The following is a 20,569-nucleotide window of genomic DNA, read 5'->3' on the forward strand; positions in this document are numbered from 1 at the left end:
CAACTGGACGTCTCTGTTGGTAGTGCTGACACTCACGCCCACTAGTTGTGGTAGGAACGTTCCGACACACTCATTCGGGGTGACGGACGGATCTCAATCAAACATCTTGTTGCTCAACTGGACGTCTCTGTTGGTAGTGCTGACACTCACGCCCACTAGTTGTGGTAGGAACGTGCGGACACACTCATTCGGGGTGACGGACGGATCTCAATCAAACATCTTCTTGCTCAACTGGACGTTTCTGTTGTTAGTGCTGACACTCACGCCCACTAGTTGTGGTAGGAACGTACCGACACACTCATTTGGGGTGATGGACGGATCTCAATCAAACATCTTGTTGCTCAACTGGACGTCTCTGTTGGTAGTGCTGACACTCACGCCCACTAGTTGTGGTAGGAACGTACGGACACACTAATTCGGGGTGACGGATGGATCTCAGTCAAACATCTTGTTGCTCAACTGGACATCTCTGTTGGTAGTGCTGACACTCACGCCCACTAGTTGTGGTAGGAACGTGCGGACACACTCATTCGGGGTGACGGACGGATCTCAATCAAACATCTTGTTGCTCAACTGGACGTCTCTGTTGGTAGTGCTGACTCACGCCCACTAGTTGTGGTAGGAACGTGCGGACACACTCATTTGGGTTGACGGACAGATATCAATCAAACATCTTGTTGCTCAACTGGACGTCTCTGTTGGTAGTGCTGACACTCACGCCCACTAGTTGTGGTAGGAACGTGCCGACACACTCATTCGGGGTGACGGACGAATCTCAATCAAACATCTTGTTGCTCAACTGGACGTCTCTGTTGGTAGTGCTGACACTCACGCCCACTAGTTGTGGTAGGAACGTGCGGACACACTCATTCGGGGAGACGGACGGATCTCAATCAAACATCTTGTTGCTCAACTGGACGTCTCTGTTGGTAGTGCTGACACTCACGCCCACTAGTTGTGGTAGGAACATGCGGACACACTCATTCGGGGTGACGGACGGATCTCAATCAAACATCTTGTTGCTCAACTGGACGTCTGTGTTGGTAGTGCTGACACTCACGCCCACTAGTTGTGGTAGGAACATGCGGACACACTCATTCGGGGTGACGGACGGATCTCAATCAAACATCTTGTTGCTCAACGGGACGTCTCTGTTGGTAGTGCTGACACTCACGCCCACTAGTTGTGGTAGGAACGTGCAGACACACTCATTTGGGGTGATGGACGGATCTCAATCAAACATCTTGTTGCTCAACTGGACGTCTCTGTTGGTAGTGCTGACACTCATGCCCACTAGTTGTGGTAGGAACGTGCCGACACACTAATTCGCGGTGATGGACGGATCTCAATCAAACATCTTGTTGCTCAACTGGACGTCTCTGTTGGTAGTGCTGACACTCACGCCCACTAGTTGTGGTAGTAACGTGCGGACACACTCATTCGGGGTGACAGACGGATCTCAATCAAACATCTTGTTGCTCAACTGGACGTCTCTGTTAATAGTGCTGACACTCACGCCCACTAGTTGTTGTAGGAACGTGCGGACACACTCATTCGGTTTGACGGACGGATCTCAATCAAACATCTTGCTGCTCAACTGGACGTCTCTGTTGGTAGTGCTGACACTCACGCCCACTAGTTGTGGTAGGAACGTGCGGACACACTCATTCGGGGAGACGGACGGATCTCAATCAAACATCTTGTTGCTCAACTGGACGTCTCTGTTGGTAGTGCTGACACTCACGCCCACTAGTTGTGGTAGGAACATGCGGACACACTCATTCGGGGTGACGGACGGATCTCAATCAAACATCTTGTTGCTCAACTGGACGTCTGTGTTGGTAGTGCTGACACTCACGCCCACTAGTTGTGGTAGGAACATGCGGACACACTCATTCGGGGTGACGGACGGATCTCAATCAAACATCTTGTTGCTCAACGGGACGTCTCTGTTGGTAGTGCTGACACTCACGCCCACTAGTTGTGGTAGGAACGTGCAGACACACTCATTTGGGGTGATGGACGGATCTCAATCAAACATCTTGTTGCTCAACTGGACGTCTCTGTTGGTAGTGCTGACACTCATGCCCACTAGTTGTGGTAGGAACGTGCCGACACACTAATTCGCGGTGATGGACGGATCTCAATCAAACATCTTGTTGCTCAACTGGACGTCTCTGTTGGTAGTGCTGACACTCACGCCCACTAGTTGTGGTAGGAACGTGCCGACACACTCATTCGGGATGGCGGATGGATCTCAATCAAACATCTTGTTGCTCAACTGGACGTCTCTGTTGGTATTGCTGACACTCACGCCCACTAGTTGTGGTAGAAACGTGCCGACACACTCATTTGAGGTGACGGATGGATCTCAATCAAACATCTTGTTGCTCAACTGGACGTCTCTGTTGGAAGTGCAGACACTCACACCCACTAATTGTTGTAGGAACGTGCCGACATACTCATTCGAGGTGACGGACGGATCTGTATCAAACATCTTGTTACACAACTGGACGTCTCTGTTGGTAGTGCTGACACTCACGCCCACTAGTTGTGGTAGGAACATGCCGACCCACTCATTCGGGGTGACGGACGGATCTCAATCAAACATCTTGTTGCTCAACTGGACGTCTCTGTTGGTAGTGCTGACACTCACGCCCACTAGTTGTGGTAGGAACATGCCGACACACTCATTCGGGGTGACGGACGGATCTCAATCAAACATCTTGTTGCTCAACTGGACGTCTCTGTTGGTAGTGCTGACACTCACGCCCACTAGTTGTGGTAGGAACGTGCCGACACACTCATTCGGGGTGACGGACGAATCTCAATCAAACATCTTGTTGCTCAACTGGACGTCTCTGTTGGTAGTGCTGACACTCACGCCCACTAGTTGTGGTAGGAACGTGCCGACACACTAATTCGCGGTGATGGACGGATCTCAATCAAACATCTTGTTGCTCAACTGGACGTCTCTGTTGGTAGTGCTGACACTCACGCCCACTAGTTGTGGTAGGAACGTGCGGACACACTCATTCGGGGTGACGGACGGATCTCAATCAAACATCTTGTTTCTCAACTAGACGTCTCTGTTGGTAGTGCTGACACTCACGCCCACTAGTTGTTGTAGGAACGTGCGGACACACTCATTCGGTTTGACGGACGGATCTCAATCAAACATCTTGCTGCTCAACTGTACGTCTCTGTTGGTAGTGCTGACACTCACGCCCACTAGTTGTGGTAGGAACGTGCCGACACACTCATTCGGGGTGACGGACGAATCTCAATCAAACATCTTGTTGCTCAACTGGACGTCTCTGTTGGTAGTGCTGACACTCACACCCACTAGTTGTGGTAGGAATGTGCGGACACACTCATTCGGGGTGGCAGATGGATCTCAATCAAACATCTTCTTGCTCAACTGGACGTCTCTGTTGGTAGTGCTGACACTCACGCCCACTAGTTGTGGTAGGAACGTGCCGACACACTCATTTGGGGTGATGGACAGATCTCAATCAAACATCTTGTTGCTCACCTGGCCGTCTCTGTTGGTAGTGCTGACACTCACGCCCCCTAGTTGTGGTAGGTACGTACGGACACACTCATTCGGGGTGACGGATGGATCTCAGTCAAACATCTTGTTGCTCAACTGGACGTCTCTGTTGGTAGTGCTGACACTCACGCCCACTATTTGTGGTAGGAACGTGCGGACACACTCATTCGGGGTGACAGACGGATCTCAATCAAACATCTTGTTTCTCAACTAGACGTCTCTGTTGGTAGTGCTGACACTCACGCCCACTAGTTGTGGTAGGAACGTGCGGACACACTCATTCGGAGTGACGGACGGATCTCAGTCAAACATCTTGTTGCTCAACTTGACGTCTGTTGATAGTGCTGACACTCACACCCACTAGTTGTGGTAGGAACGTGCGGACACACTCATTCGGGGTGACGGACGGATCTCAATCAAACATCTTGTTGCTCAACTGGACGTCTCTGTTGGTAGTGCTGACACTCACGCCCACTAGTTGTGGTAGGAACATGCCGACACACTCATTCGGGGTGACGGACGGATCTCAATCAAACATCTTGTTGCTCAACTGGACGTCTCTGTTGGTAGTGCTGACACTCACGCCCACTAGTTGTGGTAGGAACATGCCAACACACTCATTTGGGGTGACGGACGGATCTCAATCAAACATCTTGTTGCTCAACTGGACGTCTCTGTTGGTAGTGCTGACACTCACGCCCACTAGTTGTGGTAGGAACGTTCCGACACACTCATTCGGGGTGACGGACGGATCTCAATCAAACATCTTGTTGCTCAACTGGACGTCTCTGTTGGTAGTGCTGACACTCACGCCCACTAGTTGTGGTAGGAACGTGCGGACACACTCATTCGGGGTGACGGACGGATCTCAATCAAACATCTTCTTGCTCAACTGGACGTTTCTGTTGTTAGTGCTGACACTCACGCCCACTAGTTGTGGTAGGAACGTACCGACACACTCATTTGGGGTGATGGACGGATCTCAATCAAACATCTTGTTGCTCAACTGGACGTCTCTGTTGGTAGTGCTGACACTCACGCCCACTAGTTGTGGTAGGAACGTACGGACACACTAATTCGGGGTGACGGATGGATCTCAGTCAAACATCTTGTTGCTCAACTGGACATCTCTGTTGGTAGTGCTGACACTCACGCCCACTAGTTGTGGTAGGAACGTGCGGACACACTCATTCGGGGTGACGGACGGATCTCAATCAAACATCTTGTTGCTCAACTGGACGTCTCTGTTGGTAGTGCTGACTCACGCCCACTAGTTGTGGTAGGAACGTGCGGACACACTCATTTGGGTTGACGGACAGATATCAATCAAACATCTTGTTGCTCAACTGGACGTCTCTGTTGGTAGTGCTGACACTCACGCCCACTAGTTGTGGTAGGAACGTGCCGACACACTCATTCGGGGTGACGGACGAATCTCAATCAAACATCTTGTTGCTCAACTGGACGTCTCTGTTGGTAGTGCTGACACTCACGCCCACTAGTTGTGGTAGGAACGTGCGGACACACTCATTCGGGGAGACGGACGGATCTCAATCAAACATCTTGTTGCTCAACTGGACGTCTCTGTTGGTAGTGCTGACACTCACGCCCACTAGTTGTGGTAGGAACATGCGGACACACTCATTCGGGGTGACGGACGGATCTCAATCAAACATCTTGTTGCTCAACTGGACGTCTGTGTTGGTAGTGCTGACACTCACGCCCACTAGTTGTGGTAGGAACATGCGGACACACTCATTCGGGGTGACGGACGGATCTCAATCAAACATCTTGTTGCTCAACGGGACGTCTCTGTTGGTAGTGCTGACACTCACGCCCACTAGTTGTGGTAGGAACGTGCAGACACACTCATTTGGGGTGATGGACGGATCTCAATCAAACATCTTGTTGCTCAACTGGACGTCTCTGTTGGTAGTGCTGACACTCATGCCCACTAGTTGTGGTAGGAACGTGCCGACACACTAATTCGCGGTGATGGACGGATCTCAATCAAACATCTTGTTGCTCAACTGGACGTCTCTGTTGGTAGTGCTGACACTCACGCCCACTAGTTGTGGTAGTAACGTGCGGACACACTCATTCGGGGTGACAGACGGATCTCAATCAAACATCTTGTTGCTCAACTGGACGTCTCTGTTAATAGTGCTGACACTCACGCCCACTAGTTGTTGTAGGAACGTGCGGACACACTCATTCGGTTTGACGGACGGATCTCAATCAAACATCTTGCTGCTCAACTGGACGTCTCTGTTGGTAGTGCTGACACTCACGCCCACTAGTTGTGGTAGGAACGTGCGGACACACTCATTCGGGGAGACGGACGGATCTCAATCAAACATCTTGTTGCTCAACTGGACGTCTCTGTTGGTAGTGCTGACACTCACGCCCACTAGTTGTGGTAGGAACATGCGGACACACTCATTCGGGGTGACGGACGGATCTCAATCAAACATCTTGTTGCTCAACTGGACGTCTGTGTTGGTAGTGCTGACACTCACGCCCACTAGTTGTGGTAGGAACATGCGGACACACTCATTCGGGGTGACGGACGGATCTCAATCAAACATCTTGTTGCTCAACGGGACGTCTCTGTTGGTAGTGCTGACACTCACGCCCACTAGTTGTGGTAGGAACGTGCAGACACACTCATTTGGGGTGATGGACGGATCTCAATCAAACATCTTGTTGCTCAACTGGACGTCTCTGTTGGTAGTGCTGACACTCATGCCCACTAGTTGTGGTAGGAACGTGCCGACACACTAATTCGCGGTGATGGACGGATCTCAATCAAACATCTTGTTGCTCAACTGGACGTCTCTGTTGGTAGTGCTGACACTCACGCCCACTAGTTGTGGTAGGAACGTGCCGACACACTCATTCGGGATGGCGGATGGATCTCAATCAAACATCTTGTTGCTCAACTGGACGTCTCTGTTGGTATTGCTGACACTCACGCCCACTAGTTGTGGTAGGAACGTGCCGACACACTCACTCGGGGTGACGGATGGATCTCAATCAAACATCTTGTTGCTCAACTGGACGTCTCTGGTAGTAGTGCTGACACTCACGCCCACTAGTTGTGGTAGGAACGTGCGTACACACTCATTCGGGGTGACGGACGGATCTCAATCAAACATCTTGTTGCTCAACTGGACATCTCTGTTGGTAGTGCTGACACTCACGCCCATTAGTTGTGGTAGGAACGTGCGGACACACTCATTCGGGGTGACGGACGGATCTCAATCTAACATCTTGTTGATCAACTGGACGTTTCTGATGGTAGTGCTGGCACTCACGCCCACTAGATCTGGTAGGAACGTGCGGACACACTCATTCAGGGTGACGGACGGATCTCAATCAAACATCTTGTTGCTCAACTGGACGTCTCTGTTGGTAGTGCTGACACTCACACCCACTAGTTGTGGTAGGAAAATGCCGACACACTCATTCGGGGTGACGGACGGATCTCAATCATACATCTTGTTGCTCCACTGGACATCTCTGTTGGTAGTGCTGATACTCACGCCCACTAGTTGTGGTAGGAACATGCCGACACACTCATTCGGGGTGACGGATGGATCTCAATCAAACATCTTATTGCTCAACTGGACGTCTCTTTTGGTAGTGCTGACACTCACGCCCACTACTTGTGGTAGGAACGTGCGGACACACTCATTCGGGGTGACGGACGGATCTCAATCAAACATATTGTTGCTCAACTGGACGTCTCTGTTGGTAGTGCTGACACTCACGCCCACTAGTGGTGATAGGAACGTGCCGACACACTCATTCGTGGTGACGGACGGATCTCAATCAAAAATTTTGTTGCTCAACTGGACGTCTCTGTTGGTAGTGCTGACACTCACGCCCACTAGTTGTGGTAGGAACGTGCGGACACACTCATTCGGGGTGACGGACGGATCACAATCAAACATCTTGTTGCTCAAGTGGACGTCTCTGTTGGTAGTGCTGACACTCACGCCCAGTAGATGTGGTAGGAAAGTGCGGACACACTCATTTGGGGTGACGGACAGATCTCAATCAAACATCTTGTTGCTCAACTTGACGTCTGTTGGTAGTGCTGACACTCACACCCACTAGTTGTGGTAGGAACGTGCCGACACACTCATTCGGGGTGACGGACGAATCTCAATCAAACATCTCGTTGCTCAACTGGTCGTCTCTGTTGGTAGTGCTGACACTCACGCCCACTAGTTGTGGTAGGAACGTGCCGACACACTCATTTGAGGTGACGGATGGATCTCAATCAAACATCTTGTTGCTCAACTGGACGTCTCTGTTGGTAGTGCTGACACTCACGCCCACTAGTTGTGGTAGGAACATGCGGACACACTCATTCGGGGTGACGGACGGATCTCAATCAAACATCTTGTTGCTCAACTGGACATCTCTGTTGGTATTGCTGACGCTCACGCCCACTAGTTGTGGTAGGAACATGCCGACACACTCATTCGGGGTGACGGACGGATCTCAATCAAACATCTTGTTGCTCAACTGGACGTCTCTGTTGGTAGTGCTGACACTCACGCCCACTAGTTGCGGTAGGAACGTGCGGACACACTCATGCGGAGTGATGGACGGATCTCAATCAAACATCTTGTTGCTCAACTGGACGTCTCTGTTGGTAGTGCTGACACTCACTCCCACTAGTTGTTGTAGGAACGTGCGGACACACTCATTCGGGTTGACGGACGGATCTCAATCAAACATATTGTTGCTCAACTGGACGTCTCTGTTGGTAGTGCTGACACTCACGGCCACTAGTTGTGGTACGAACGTGCCGACGCACTCATTCGGGTTGACGGACGAATCTCAATCAAACATCTTGTTGCTCAACTGGACGTCTGTGTTGGTAGTGCTGACACTCACACCCACTAGTTGTGGTAGGAACGTGCCGACACACTCATTCGGGGTGGCGGATGGATCTCAATCAAACATCTTGTTGCTCAACTGGACGTCTCTGTTGGTAGTGCTGACACTCACGCCCACTAGTTGTGGTAGGAACGTGCCGACACACTCACTCGGGGTGACGGACGGATCTCAATCAAACATCTTGTTACTCAACTGGACGTCTCTGGTAGTAGGGCTGACACTCACTCCCACTAGTTGTGGTAGGAACGTGCGGACACACTCATTCGGGGTGACGGACGGATCTCAATCAAACATCTTGTTGCTCAACTGGACATCTCTGTTGGTAGTGCTGACACTCACACCCACTAGTTGTGGTAGGAACGTGCGGACACACTCATTCGGGGTGATTGACGGATCTCAATCAAACATCTTGTTGCTCAACTGGACGTCTCTGTTGGTAGTGCTGACACTCACACCCACTAGTTGTGGTAGGAACGTGCCGACACACTCATTCGGGGTGGCGGATGGATCTCAATCAAACATCTTGTTGCTCAACTGGACGTCTCTGTTGGTAGTGCTGACGCTCACGCCCACTAGTTGTGGTAGGAACGTGCCGACACACTCACTCGGGGTGACGGACGGATCTCAATCAAACATCTTGTTACTCAACTGGACGTCTCTGGTAGTAGGGCTGACACTCACGCCCACTAGATGTGGTAGGAACGTGCGGACACACACACTTGGGGTGACGGACGGATCTCAATCAAACATCTTGTTGCTCAACTGGACGTCTCTGTTGGTAGTGCTGACACTCACGCCCACTAGTTGTGGTAGGAACGTGCCGACACACTCACTCGGGGTGACGGACGGATCTCAATCAAACATCTTGTTACTCAACTGGACGTCTCTGGTAGTAGGGCTGACACTCACGCCCACTAGTTGTGGTAGGAACGTGCGGACACACTCATTCGGGGTGACGGACGGATCTCAATCAAACATCTTGTTGCTCAACTGGACATCTCTGTTGGTAGTGCTGACACTCACGCCCACTAGTTGTGGTAGGAACGTGCGGACACACTCATTCGGGGTGACGGACGGATCTCAATCAAACATCTTGTTGCTCAACTGGACGTCTCTGTTGGTAGTGCTGACACTCACGCCCACTACTTGTGGTACTCACAGGTGTGTGACCACTTGGATCTTCGCCGCCGAACAGAAGATCGTAAAAAGCCATGAAGGACCGTCTGTGCGGATTTCCTTGCACGTTATGAGGCTGATCGTGACAATTTTTTTTCGAACGTTGTACCGCCCGCGGTGGCCTAGTGGTTCTAGGCGCTTCAGTCCGCAACCGCGCAACTGCTACGGTCGCAGGTTCGAATCCTCCTTCGGGCATGGATGTGTGTGATGTCTTTAGGTTATATAGGTTTTAGTTCTAAGTCTAGGGGACTGATGACCTCAGATGTTAAGCCCCAAAGTGCTCAGAGCCATTTGGACCACTTTTATCGAACGTCGTCACAGGCGATGAACTTGGGTCCATCATTTCGAACCAGAAACAAAACGGCAATCTATGGAGCGGCGCCACACAACCCCTTCTCCGAAGAAAAAGTTCAAAGTCAGGTCGACGGTCTTCTGGGACTCTAAATACGTTTTTCTGTTTGGTGTACTCCCTAATAGTGCAATGATCAACTCTGAGTGTATTGTGCAACCTTCACGAAATTGCAGAAACGATTTCAGCGTGTTCGTCGCCACAAAAATGCAAGCGATCTTTTCCTTCTCCGTAACACCACAAGACCTCACACAAGTGTGCGCACCAGAGAGAGCTCAGAAACCTTCACTGGACTGTTGTGCCTCATCCGACCTAGAGCCCGGATCTCGCACCTCCCGACTTCCATCTGTTTGGCTCAATGAAGTACGCTGCTGCTGTAAAACACTGGCGTCATCTGCCAGGTGTGGGGGCAGTGTAAGCAGCGTAGCTGCTGTTCCTGCTTTGACCTCGGGGTTGAACTGTGTTGCCTATCTGGTTGAGCTGCCCTCAGTGAGCGTCTATGGAGATGCACTGGCTACTCCTGCAGGAGGTCGGGCCAACGTGTTGTCGGCCTGTGGTGGACCTGGCGGTCCAGCCCACGAACCAGGCGGCTGCCAGAGTGTTCTGCAGTGTTGTAGAACACTCTGGCGACGTGCCGGAAGCGATCCCGCAGTAGCGGGACGCCTGATTCCTCGTGAAGCATCCTCGCTGGGTAGCGAGGCGGCTTGTGGAGGGCAAGGCGCAGCGCCCTGTTTTGGACGCGCTGGAGCGTCGCGATGTGCGTGGCGGCAGCGTTGCCCCATAACACGGCATTGCACTCTAGTATCGGCCGAACCAAGGCCAGGTACACAGTGAGGCCGTGGCGTGGACGGAGTGTGGAGGAAGGGTTGGGCAGTGGGTACAGCGCACGAAGGGGCCCCACTGCTCGCCCCCTGACGTCACGGACGTGAGGCAGCCACGTCAGGTGCCGATCGAGCGTCACCCCGAGGTATTTGCCAGTCCGCAACCATGGGATGGGGTCTCCCATGATCGTGACCGGCTGCATGTCCGGAGGCAGCCTCTTTCTGCTGAAGACGATGGCCTGGCTCTTCGCAGCGTTAAATTTTAAACGCCATTTAGTGGACCAGGCACGCAGGACGTCGCATCCGAGCTGGAGGCGGCGGCGCATCTCGGCCGCGTTCATGCTACGGTTGAACAACGCCGTGTCGTCAGCATAAAGTGCTAACTCCACGCGTGCCACCCGCGGAGCGTCGGCTGTGTAGAGGGATTACAGCAGGGGGCCGAGAACCGACCCCTGCGGCACTCCCGCGCGAATATGCCGATCGGTGGAGATCACTCCGTCTGCTCGGACGTGGAATGTTCGTCTTGAGGGATAGGAGCGCAGCAGGACAACGTGTGACGTCGGTACCCCGTGTACAGAAAGTTTATACACGAGGCCGTCATGCCACACGCAGTCGAAGGCCAATGAAGTACGCACTCCGCGGAAAGCAGTACGTGGAAGATGGGGAGGTTCTTGATGCAGCAAGACGTTGTGTCCGACGTCGAGCAGTAGAGTAGTACCATGTGAGCACCAAGATGTTTGAGATCCGTCCGTCACCTCGAATGAGAGTGTCCGCACGTTCCAACTCTGTAGGAGTCACAACTGAGTGCGGCCGGCAGGCACGCGGGAGATCGGACAGGTATGCACGATCTTGCTGCGACGACGACAGACGCCTCGCCCAATGACTTTCCATGCTTTTGTTCACTGCCAAGAATATCTTTCCTCCAAAAGAAACTCAATGATTGCTCTCTAGTTGGGTCCCACCTTTGTTACAGACGCTACTTTGAAGGCTGGTACAGTGTCGCCATCTACTGGAACTTCATGAAAGTGTAGAGGCTACAGCGTAACTATTCTACAGTGTGCCATCACATATTCCACTCTTTTTTCACCGAAATTGGTCGAGAAAAAATGTGTTGCATAATTTACTGAACACCCCTTGTAGATTTAGTGCCTCGTTGCATAGTAAAATTCCTTCATCATCGTTTGATTTAATTCGTCTGCATCCTATTAGTCTTGTTTTATTTTTGTTGACGTTCATGTTACAACTTCTTTTCAGGATACTATCCGGTCCATCCCATTGTCCTTCCAAGTCCTTTGCGGTCCTGCAGTGCTGTGGCCACATCTTTGACGGACGTCACATCAACTGCTTTTCACCTTGTGTCACATACGACTGCAAAAGAACCTGTCTTTTCGAGTTTTGTAATAATTTTCTCCAGACCCTTTGCAGACACCGGACCAGTGACTTTTTTCATACCCTTGAGTGTCTATTGGTCAAATTTTTGTTGAATTTTTTTTGTGCCATGACGTTTCTCTCTCCGTCAATAACGTGCTGTTAAAATTTGACGTCATTCTGAGCAGTTTTCTTTCTACAACGTTTTGAAACTGTAACTTTGATTAAGGACACCCAGTATATACAGTACGCTTACGATATCCGACCTTGTCTTCTGAGTCCTTCACATTTCTTGTCAGAGAGTGTATACATTCTTCCTCTTTTGTTGCTTATAAACCAAATATGTATCATAAGACGTAGTTATAATTAATCACTGATATTTTCCCTTTTATTACCATTTGCATAGCCGGCCGCCGTGGCAGAGCGGTTCTAGGCGCTTCAGTCTGGAACCGCGCGACCGCTACGGTCGCAGGTTCGAATCCTGCCTCGGGCATGGATGTGTGTGACATCCTTAGGTTAGTTAGGTTTAAGCAGTTCTAAGTTCTAGGGGACTGATGACATCAGATGTTAAGTCCCATAGTGCTCAGAGTCATTTGAACCAATTATATATACACTCCTGGAAATTGAAATAAGAACACCGTGAATTCATTGTCCCAGGAAGGGGAAACTTTATTGACACATTCCTGGGGTCAGATACATCACATGATCACACTGACAGAACCACAGGCACATAGACACAGGCAACAGAGCATGCACAATGTCGGCACTAGTGCAGTGTATATCCACCTTTCGCAGCAATGCAGGCTGCTATTCTCCCATGGAGACGATCGTAGAGATGCTGGATGTAGTCCTGTGGAACGGCTTGCCATGCCATTTCCACCTGGCGCCTCAGTTGGACCAGCGTTCGTGCCGGACGTGCAGACCGCGTGAGACGACGCTTCATCCAGTCCCAAACATGCTCAATGGGGGACAGATCCGGAGATCTTGCTGGCCAGGGTAGTTGACTTACACCTTCTAGAGCACGTTGGGTGGCACGGGATACATGCGGACGTGCATTGTCCTGTTGGAACAGCAAGTTCCCTTGCCGGTCTAGGAATGGTAGAACGATGGGTTCGATGACGGTTTGGATGTACCGTGCAGTATTCAGTGTCCCGTCGACGATCACCAGTGGTGTACGGCCAGTGTAGGAGATCGCTCCCCACACCATGATGCCGGGTGTTGGCCCTGTGTGCCTCGGTCGTACGCAGTCCTGATTGTGGCGCTCACCTGCACGGCGCCAAACACGCATACGACCATCATTGGCACCAAGGCAGAAGCGACTCTCATCGCTGAAGACGACACGTCTCCATTCGTCCCTCCATTCACGCCTGTCGCGACACCACTGGAGGCGGGCTGCACGATGTTGGGGCGTGAGCGGAAGACGGCCTAACGGTGTGCGGGACCGTAGCCCAGCTTCATGGAGACGGTTGCGAATGGTCCTCGCCGATACCCCAGGAGCAACAGTGTCCCTAATTTGCTGGGAAGTGGCGGTGCGGTCCCCTACGGCACTGCGTAGGATCCTACGGTCTTGGCGTACATCCGTGCGTCGATGCGGTCCGGTCCCAGGTCGACGGGCACGTGCACCTTCCGCCGACCACTGGCGACAACATCGATGTACTGTGGAGACCTCACGCCCCACGTGTTGAGCAATTCGGCGGTACGTCCACCCGGCCTCCCGCATGCCCACTATACGCCCTCGCTCAAAGTCCGTCAACTGCACATACGGTTCACGTCCACGCTGTCGCGGCATGCTACCAGTGTTAAAGACTGCGATGGGGCTCCGTATGCCACGGGAAACTGGCTGACACTGACGGCGGCGGTGCACAAATGCTGCGCAGCTAGCGCCATTCGACGGCCAACACCGCGGTTCCTGGTGTGTCCGCTGTGCCGTGCGTGTGATCATTGCTTGTACAGCCCTCTCGCAGTGTCCGGAGCAAGTATGGTGGGTCTGACACACCGGTGTCAATGTGTTCTTTTTTCCATTTCCAGGAGTGTATTTCAGTATGTTTTCCAATACGTACAAATTGTATGCGAGCTATGATACATTCAGCATCATATCCACTTAATTTTCGTGTCTTGCTTCACTTCTTTTCTCGTGATCGCCACTTGCAGAAATTTCCATTGACTTTTTACTGTGAAAATTTTACTGCGCCAATTAAACAGGCATGGAACTTCATCGCACAAACCGACATTCGGCACCTCTTCAAAATAATGCATGGATTTTGTACATGCGTAGAATACTATAGGTTCGTACTTCATTACGAATTAACACTATTGTTTTCCTGACATTTTTCTACGTATAAGGGAGCCAGAAAGTACATAACAGGGAAAGTGCACAACACACTTCTTACTCATCTTATCCTCTGTATAATAGCCTGCCGAAGTATTTTATACAGTTTACTATAGTGTAGTCTTATTGTCTGTAAGAACAAAATTATTTACGAATCTGCAGTCAAAAATCAATATTTCTTTATCGGTGCGTGGGCAGAAGCTGTAAAACCTTGTGCTACTCTTCGACTCCTAAGCCACACTCGTCATTTCGTCCATCTGTTACGTAATATCGTTTCCCGCTATTAATCTAGAGACTAGTGACCATATGTAATATTGTATCACTCAGATACCAATGCCGCGTCCTCTGCTCACCTGGGAGAATGTGGTGGCATTTGTAGCTGCATGTGTGAATTCCTACTCGTCCCGGCTTACGGAGCGAAATAAATCTCGTGACATTTAAGAGAACAGTTTCACCATTTGCACAACAAATGAGAGGCAAAGAGTGTTGTTCGAGAAGATAAAAGGATTACTGGAGCCAGAGGCCTCGGCAAACAGTGGAGCGGAAAGATAGCTGCTAGGGTTGGGTGGGTAGGGAAGGGGGGGAGGAGTAGGGCGAGGGGGAGAGAAAGGAGGTTGACCCTGCTGTCAGCGTACGGCGAGCAGAATATCGGAGCCTCAAGTAACAACAGCTAAGCACAGTAACGGAATCTCATCTGCTGGGAAGGAATGTTCGGAGTCAGTGTTGGTTCTACGAGCGATCGACGTCCTTGTTTCAAAGATCAAGAAATACGTCGACAAAAATATAGCAATACCGTAAGGAATTAATAGCGCTCACCTTATCAAATAACAACATTGCATTCGTAACTCCGTAGACTTTGTGCAACTTCTCAGTAGTTTCCGGATAGAAGGTTCTGACATACATGCTCACTTTGACGTTGCGTGGCTGTTTAAGCACTACTACAGGAATACTTAAGACTCAGCATAAATGAATTCCGCTTATAAACTACCAACATGGTTCAAAAAAATGGTTCAAATGGCTCTGAGCACTATGGGACTCAACTGCTGTGGTCATCAGTCCCCTAGAACTTAGAACTACTTAAACCTAACTAACCTAAGGACATCACACACAGCCATGCCCGAGGCAGGATTCGAACCTGCGACCGTAGCAGTCGCACGGTTCCGGACTGCGCGCCTAGAACCGCGAGACCACCGCGGCCGGCCCTACCAACATCTTCAGTAACATTATGACATCGACATGTTTCTCTTTTACACCGTGTATGCTACCCCTATGTGACCAATAGCGCTAAGAACAGTCCACTCTCACTGGAGGCCAATATGAACATAGAACGCTTCTTCGTATATCCGTATTTAAACTCGATGAAGGTGGGACACAGCTGGTATAATTTTTATTAAAAATGAAATTCCTCCGGCTGTGCTTAAGATTTTTTATTTACATCGCTACTAGTTTCGGCGTTGCATCAACGCCATCTTCAAGCCTGTACACTTTGCTGAAATCAGTTGTGTGTGGCTCAGTCTAGAAGTCCGCGGTGAGATCAACACGTGCTCCACATGGATGGCAGGCAGTAACTAGCTACTTGTAGACTGAGCCACACATAACTGATTTCAGCAACGTGTACGGGCCTGAAGATGGCGTTGATGCAACGCCGGAACTATTAGCGAAGTAAATAAAAAATCTTAAGTACAGTTGGAGGAATTTCATTTTTTAAAAAATGGAACACTTCGGCGAGAGGTACTGGCAACGGTCCACTGGAAACCGAAGTGTTTTTAGCGTGTCTTACGCGGCCACATAATCCACCGAATAGCACTGTCGGTAAGGGATTTGCTCGCGGAAACCATAGGTTTCGGTTTCGAGTTCCGGTCCGGCACCCAGGCATAATTCGCCAGGAAGTTTCAAAGTAAGTTCTGCTATGTGTACGTTTAATTAATGTGTTATTTGTAATTCGGTTTTCAGATGACGTGCCAGTCGCTGATTTCCGTCTTCAGCCTTCTGTTCGGAGACAAGCTGACGTCCATGGGCCACGAGACGACGAGTGCCGCGCTCATCATGAACATCATGAGCGCCGTCACCAACTTCTCAGGTGAGTCGCTCCATCACGACGGTTTTGCGTTACGCTACTACCTGGAGGCAACACTGCTTGCGGTGTAAGACCGCAGTCAGACGAATGCAACTTGTTTCAATGTTCGATGTGACGATAATGTTCTGCCATACACAAATGCTGCTTGTTTTGCAAATCAAACTGCCTTTTCCTGCTTCTAGTTATTTTGTTTATCCCATACGCGTTTCGCCTTCTCCTGTTTTAAGGCATCATCAGTGGGATCTATAACGATACAGTTTTGTTAGTTGTAGATTATCAAACAGTTCACTTCGCGATTTTTGATATTTGGTAATCTATAACTAGCAAAACTGTATAGACCCCACTGATGATGCGTTAAAACAGAAGAAGGCGAAACGCGTATCGGATAAATAAAATAACTAGCAGCAGAAAAAGGCAGTTTGGTTTGCAAAACAAGTATTTATATGCTTGCTGCGGAGGATGGCCACACAAACAAACTTGTTAGAAATGTTGCTATTCAATCGCACTGCTCACAACAACTGATAATATTTCCTGTGTTTCGAACGCTTTCCGTTTCAATATCTTTGCTTTCATTTCTCGGCAGATACTCTCGAAAATCCATTACTGATTTAAGGTTTCCCATATCCTCTGTAAGAAGACAATGCTTACAAGTGCAAAATATACGGTTATGCAGTCCTACTTACAGATGACGACCATATGAATTAATATCTTGTACCAAAGTAAACCTTATTATAATAAGGTCCCATAGGGACGTGACGTACTTCTTAATTCAATACAAATCTTCAGAAGAGTGTTGCATGTTTAATACGCATTTCTGGTATAATTAATTTGACCGCAGATAACGAAATATTTGTTCCATATACAGGATGTCAGGAGAAAACATCGACAAACTTAAGTGACATATTCCTTACCCCAAAACAAGAAAGAAATGTCTAGCAAACAAGGGCCCTAAAGCGCATACCTTAAGAGATATGAGCACTAGTTTACCTTCGATACTATGAGACATATCTCTTCTGCTATAAGGTCTTTGCTTTTCATATTTTGGGAGGAGGTAGTATGGAGCAAAACAAGGAATAAAAGTCAAATAAACATGGACTGTAAAATGTATATTTTAAGAGCTGTGACAATTTGTTCGCCAACGGCCTTGCCTCAGTGGTATCACCGATTTTCGTCAGATCACTGAAGTTAAGTGCTCTTGGGCTGGTCTAGCACTTGGATGGGTGACCATCCGGTCTGCCTAACGCTGTTGGCAAGCGGGGTGCACTCGGCCCATGTGAGGCAAACTGAGAAGCTGCTTGATTGATAAGTAGCGGCTCCGGTCCCGTAACCTGACATACGGCCGGGAGAGCGGTGTGCTGACCACATGCCCTCCATATCCGCATCCAGTGACGCCTGTGGGCTGAGGATGGCACGGCGGCCGGTCGATACCGTGTGGCCTACATGGCGTGCTCGGGCGGAGTTTAGTTAAGTGAGTGTTTGTTCAGTAGAAGGATGCGTTTCACGCTAGCGAAGATGACAAGTGCTCATAGCTCTTACAGTACGCGTTTTACTGTTCATGTTTACCAGACATTCTTAACTTATTGCTGTATAAGTGAATTGTCCCTAAGGATTGTCGGTGCCTTTTGGGGCAGCATGTATAAATGAGACACTGAATGCAACTCAAATTGAGTACCAATGAAAGAAACTACAACTAATAAATTTTAAGCTGTGGGTATGTGCCATTTGGGAACGCACATACACTGCCTGACAAAATAGGTGAAGCGTCCAGAAGACATAGTTGGATGTCAGTGCAACTTCACGCACGCACAGTCTATCGGTGAGTTTGAAAGCGATAAGAGTTGCAATTTTCTGTGACAAGAAGACGGCGACGTGATTGGACTAAAGTGCGCGTCATATATCTTGGCGGCCGAGTTTAGGTTCGTTCTGCGCATCTGACATCAAAACATACAGTCAGCCAATGAACAGAGAACGACGTTGCCAGATCTCGACCGTAGTACAGAGCACGGACGAGTGTCTTCAGTTTTAGAAACGTTCAGTCATAAATAAAGTAATAGAACTAAAGCAATGTCTTGATAGCAGACTTTGTTTTTTGAAAGTTTGGAAAAACCATTCTTTATGCCAATTGCTTCATTTTCTATTAATTAATTAAACCAAACAAGCAATAAGACTCTTAATTCAGGCGATAGCAAGGAAAGGTGTTTGTATCAATTTCACGAACCGCTTTTTCGCAATAAAGAACAGAGGCATACCAACAGTGTTTGTCAGAATTTTGCGTCACGTGTTAGAGTTCTTATAGAGAAGTGTTGCATGACGAGCTGCGTTAGCGTAATGGTTAAGGCGTTGGATAGGAAGACGATAGGTAACGAGTTCAAACCTTGTGCGATGCTAAATATTTTTTTTATTTTAAAACAATATCGAAGTGTCTTACTTCACGAATTTTATTCGTTTGAATGCAGTTTTTTGAAATTTCTAGTGATTTGTCTCTTCATTAACCCTTTCGCTGCTGCAGTCACGTGCTCCCCGCATTCCGCGCTGTGCGCGATTTTGTCATCACTGCACTGCTCGCCTGTGCAGACACATGGTGTTTCCACTGCTTTGACACACTTATCATTCGATTTCACAAAAACTATTTGGCCCAAAAATTAGATTTTTACACATCTTCTTGACTGATATGTTCCCCCCATAAATGACTTAATTTTGTTTCGATGTTCAACCCAGTTATTGTGCAGCATTAAATGTAGTAAACAATTGCACGAAATTTTGAAGAGTTTGCAGAGGTAAAAGTCCATAGCGTATACTTTCCGTATGGTTGATTTTAGTTGCCACAATGTTGAGAATGAAATGTGGACAAGGTACCTAAATTTCATATAAAATTTACTGTATAACAATACCTCATTTAATTTAAGTACCACATAGGTGTCGTATGTAATATTGAGAAATATTCCGTCTTTCGCGACTGTAATAAAAGTTTTATTTACACCGGGTGCGTTTGGCTTTATTTTAAAGCACTTCAGTCAGTCAAAGGAAGTGGGGGGAAGGTATCAGTCAAGAAGATGTGTAAAAATCTAATTTTTGGGCCAAATAGTTGTTGTGGAATCGAATGATAAGTGTGTCAAAGCAGTCGGAAACACCACGTGTCAGCACAGGCGATCAGTGCAGTGACAAAATCGCGTACAGCGCGGAATGCGGGGAGCACGTCTCAGTAGCAGCGAAAGGGTTAATGCGGCCGTGGTGGCTTTACTTCATAAACTGCGCGCTCCCCCCTAAACATAAGCTTGCGAACTATACTGTACTATGGCGCTGTTTCTCTTGGCGCGTGCGTCGTGTGCAACTGGCAACACAGCAATCTCCCGCGTCTGGGCGGGCATGCGCGAGCCGCCAAGATAAAAGAATTCAACTATAGTGTTGTTATCAGGCCTGACAGGCTATGTAAGTGGGCGAGGACGAGGTTTGGATTGGATTGGATTGTTTGGGGAAAGAGACCAAACAACGAGGTCATCGGTCTCATCGGATTAGGGAAGGACGAGGAAGGAAGTCGGCCGTGGCCTTTCAAAGGAACCATCCCGGCATTTGCCTGGAGTGATTTAGGGAAATCACGGAAAACCTAAATCAGAATGGCCGGTCGCGGGATTGAACCGTCGTCCTCCTGAATGCGACTCAAGTGTGTTAACCACTGCGCCACCTCGCTCGGTTGTTAAATAACCACTGTGAAGGATATGGAGCGTACGCCTGTGAGACACGGTTATCAACAACCACAGGTGCCTCGTTGTCGGTCTCCATTTGGACGGCTGGCCAAATAGCGCAATATCCAGATTTGTAGAGCATTCGAATGTGACAATGTCCAGATATTGGACCGCCTGGGAACGTCAGGGCAGGCATACCCGTTGCCTACTTTCTTGTCGACCGCATCTGGCGACAACAAGGGAGGATCGGCATATTGTGAACCAAGCACATCGTAACCCATTCATATCTATACTTACAA

The 20,569-nt window shown here is 49.3% G+C and overlaps 1 protein-coding gene across 1 annotated transcript in view; it reads left to right on the top strand.

Moving 5' to 3' along the window:
• Positions 1-20,569, top strand: part of LOC126262966 (monocarboxylate transporter 1-like) — a 278,318-nt gene that overhangs the window by 188,547 nt on the left and 69,202 nt on the right. The window contains exon 3 of the mRNA XM_049959916.1: positions 16,464-16,590. Coding sequence (XP_049815873.1) covers positions 16,464-16,590 — 127 coding nt within the window. The remainder of the gene's footprint in view (positions 1-16,463; positions 16,591-20,569) is intronic.

The sequence above is a fragment of the Schistocerca nitens genome, chromosome 6 (genome assembly GCF_023898315.1).
Source record: "Schistocerca nitens isolate TAMUIC-IGC-003100 chromosome 6, iqSchNite1.1, whole genome shotgun sequence".
In the NCBI taxonomy this organism is placed as follows: domain Eukaryota; kingdom Metazoa; phylum Arthropoda; class Insecta; order Orthoptera; family Acrididae; genus Schistocerca; species Schistocerca nitens.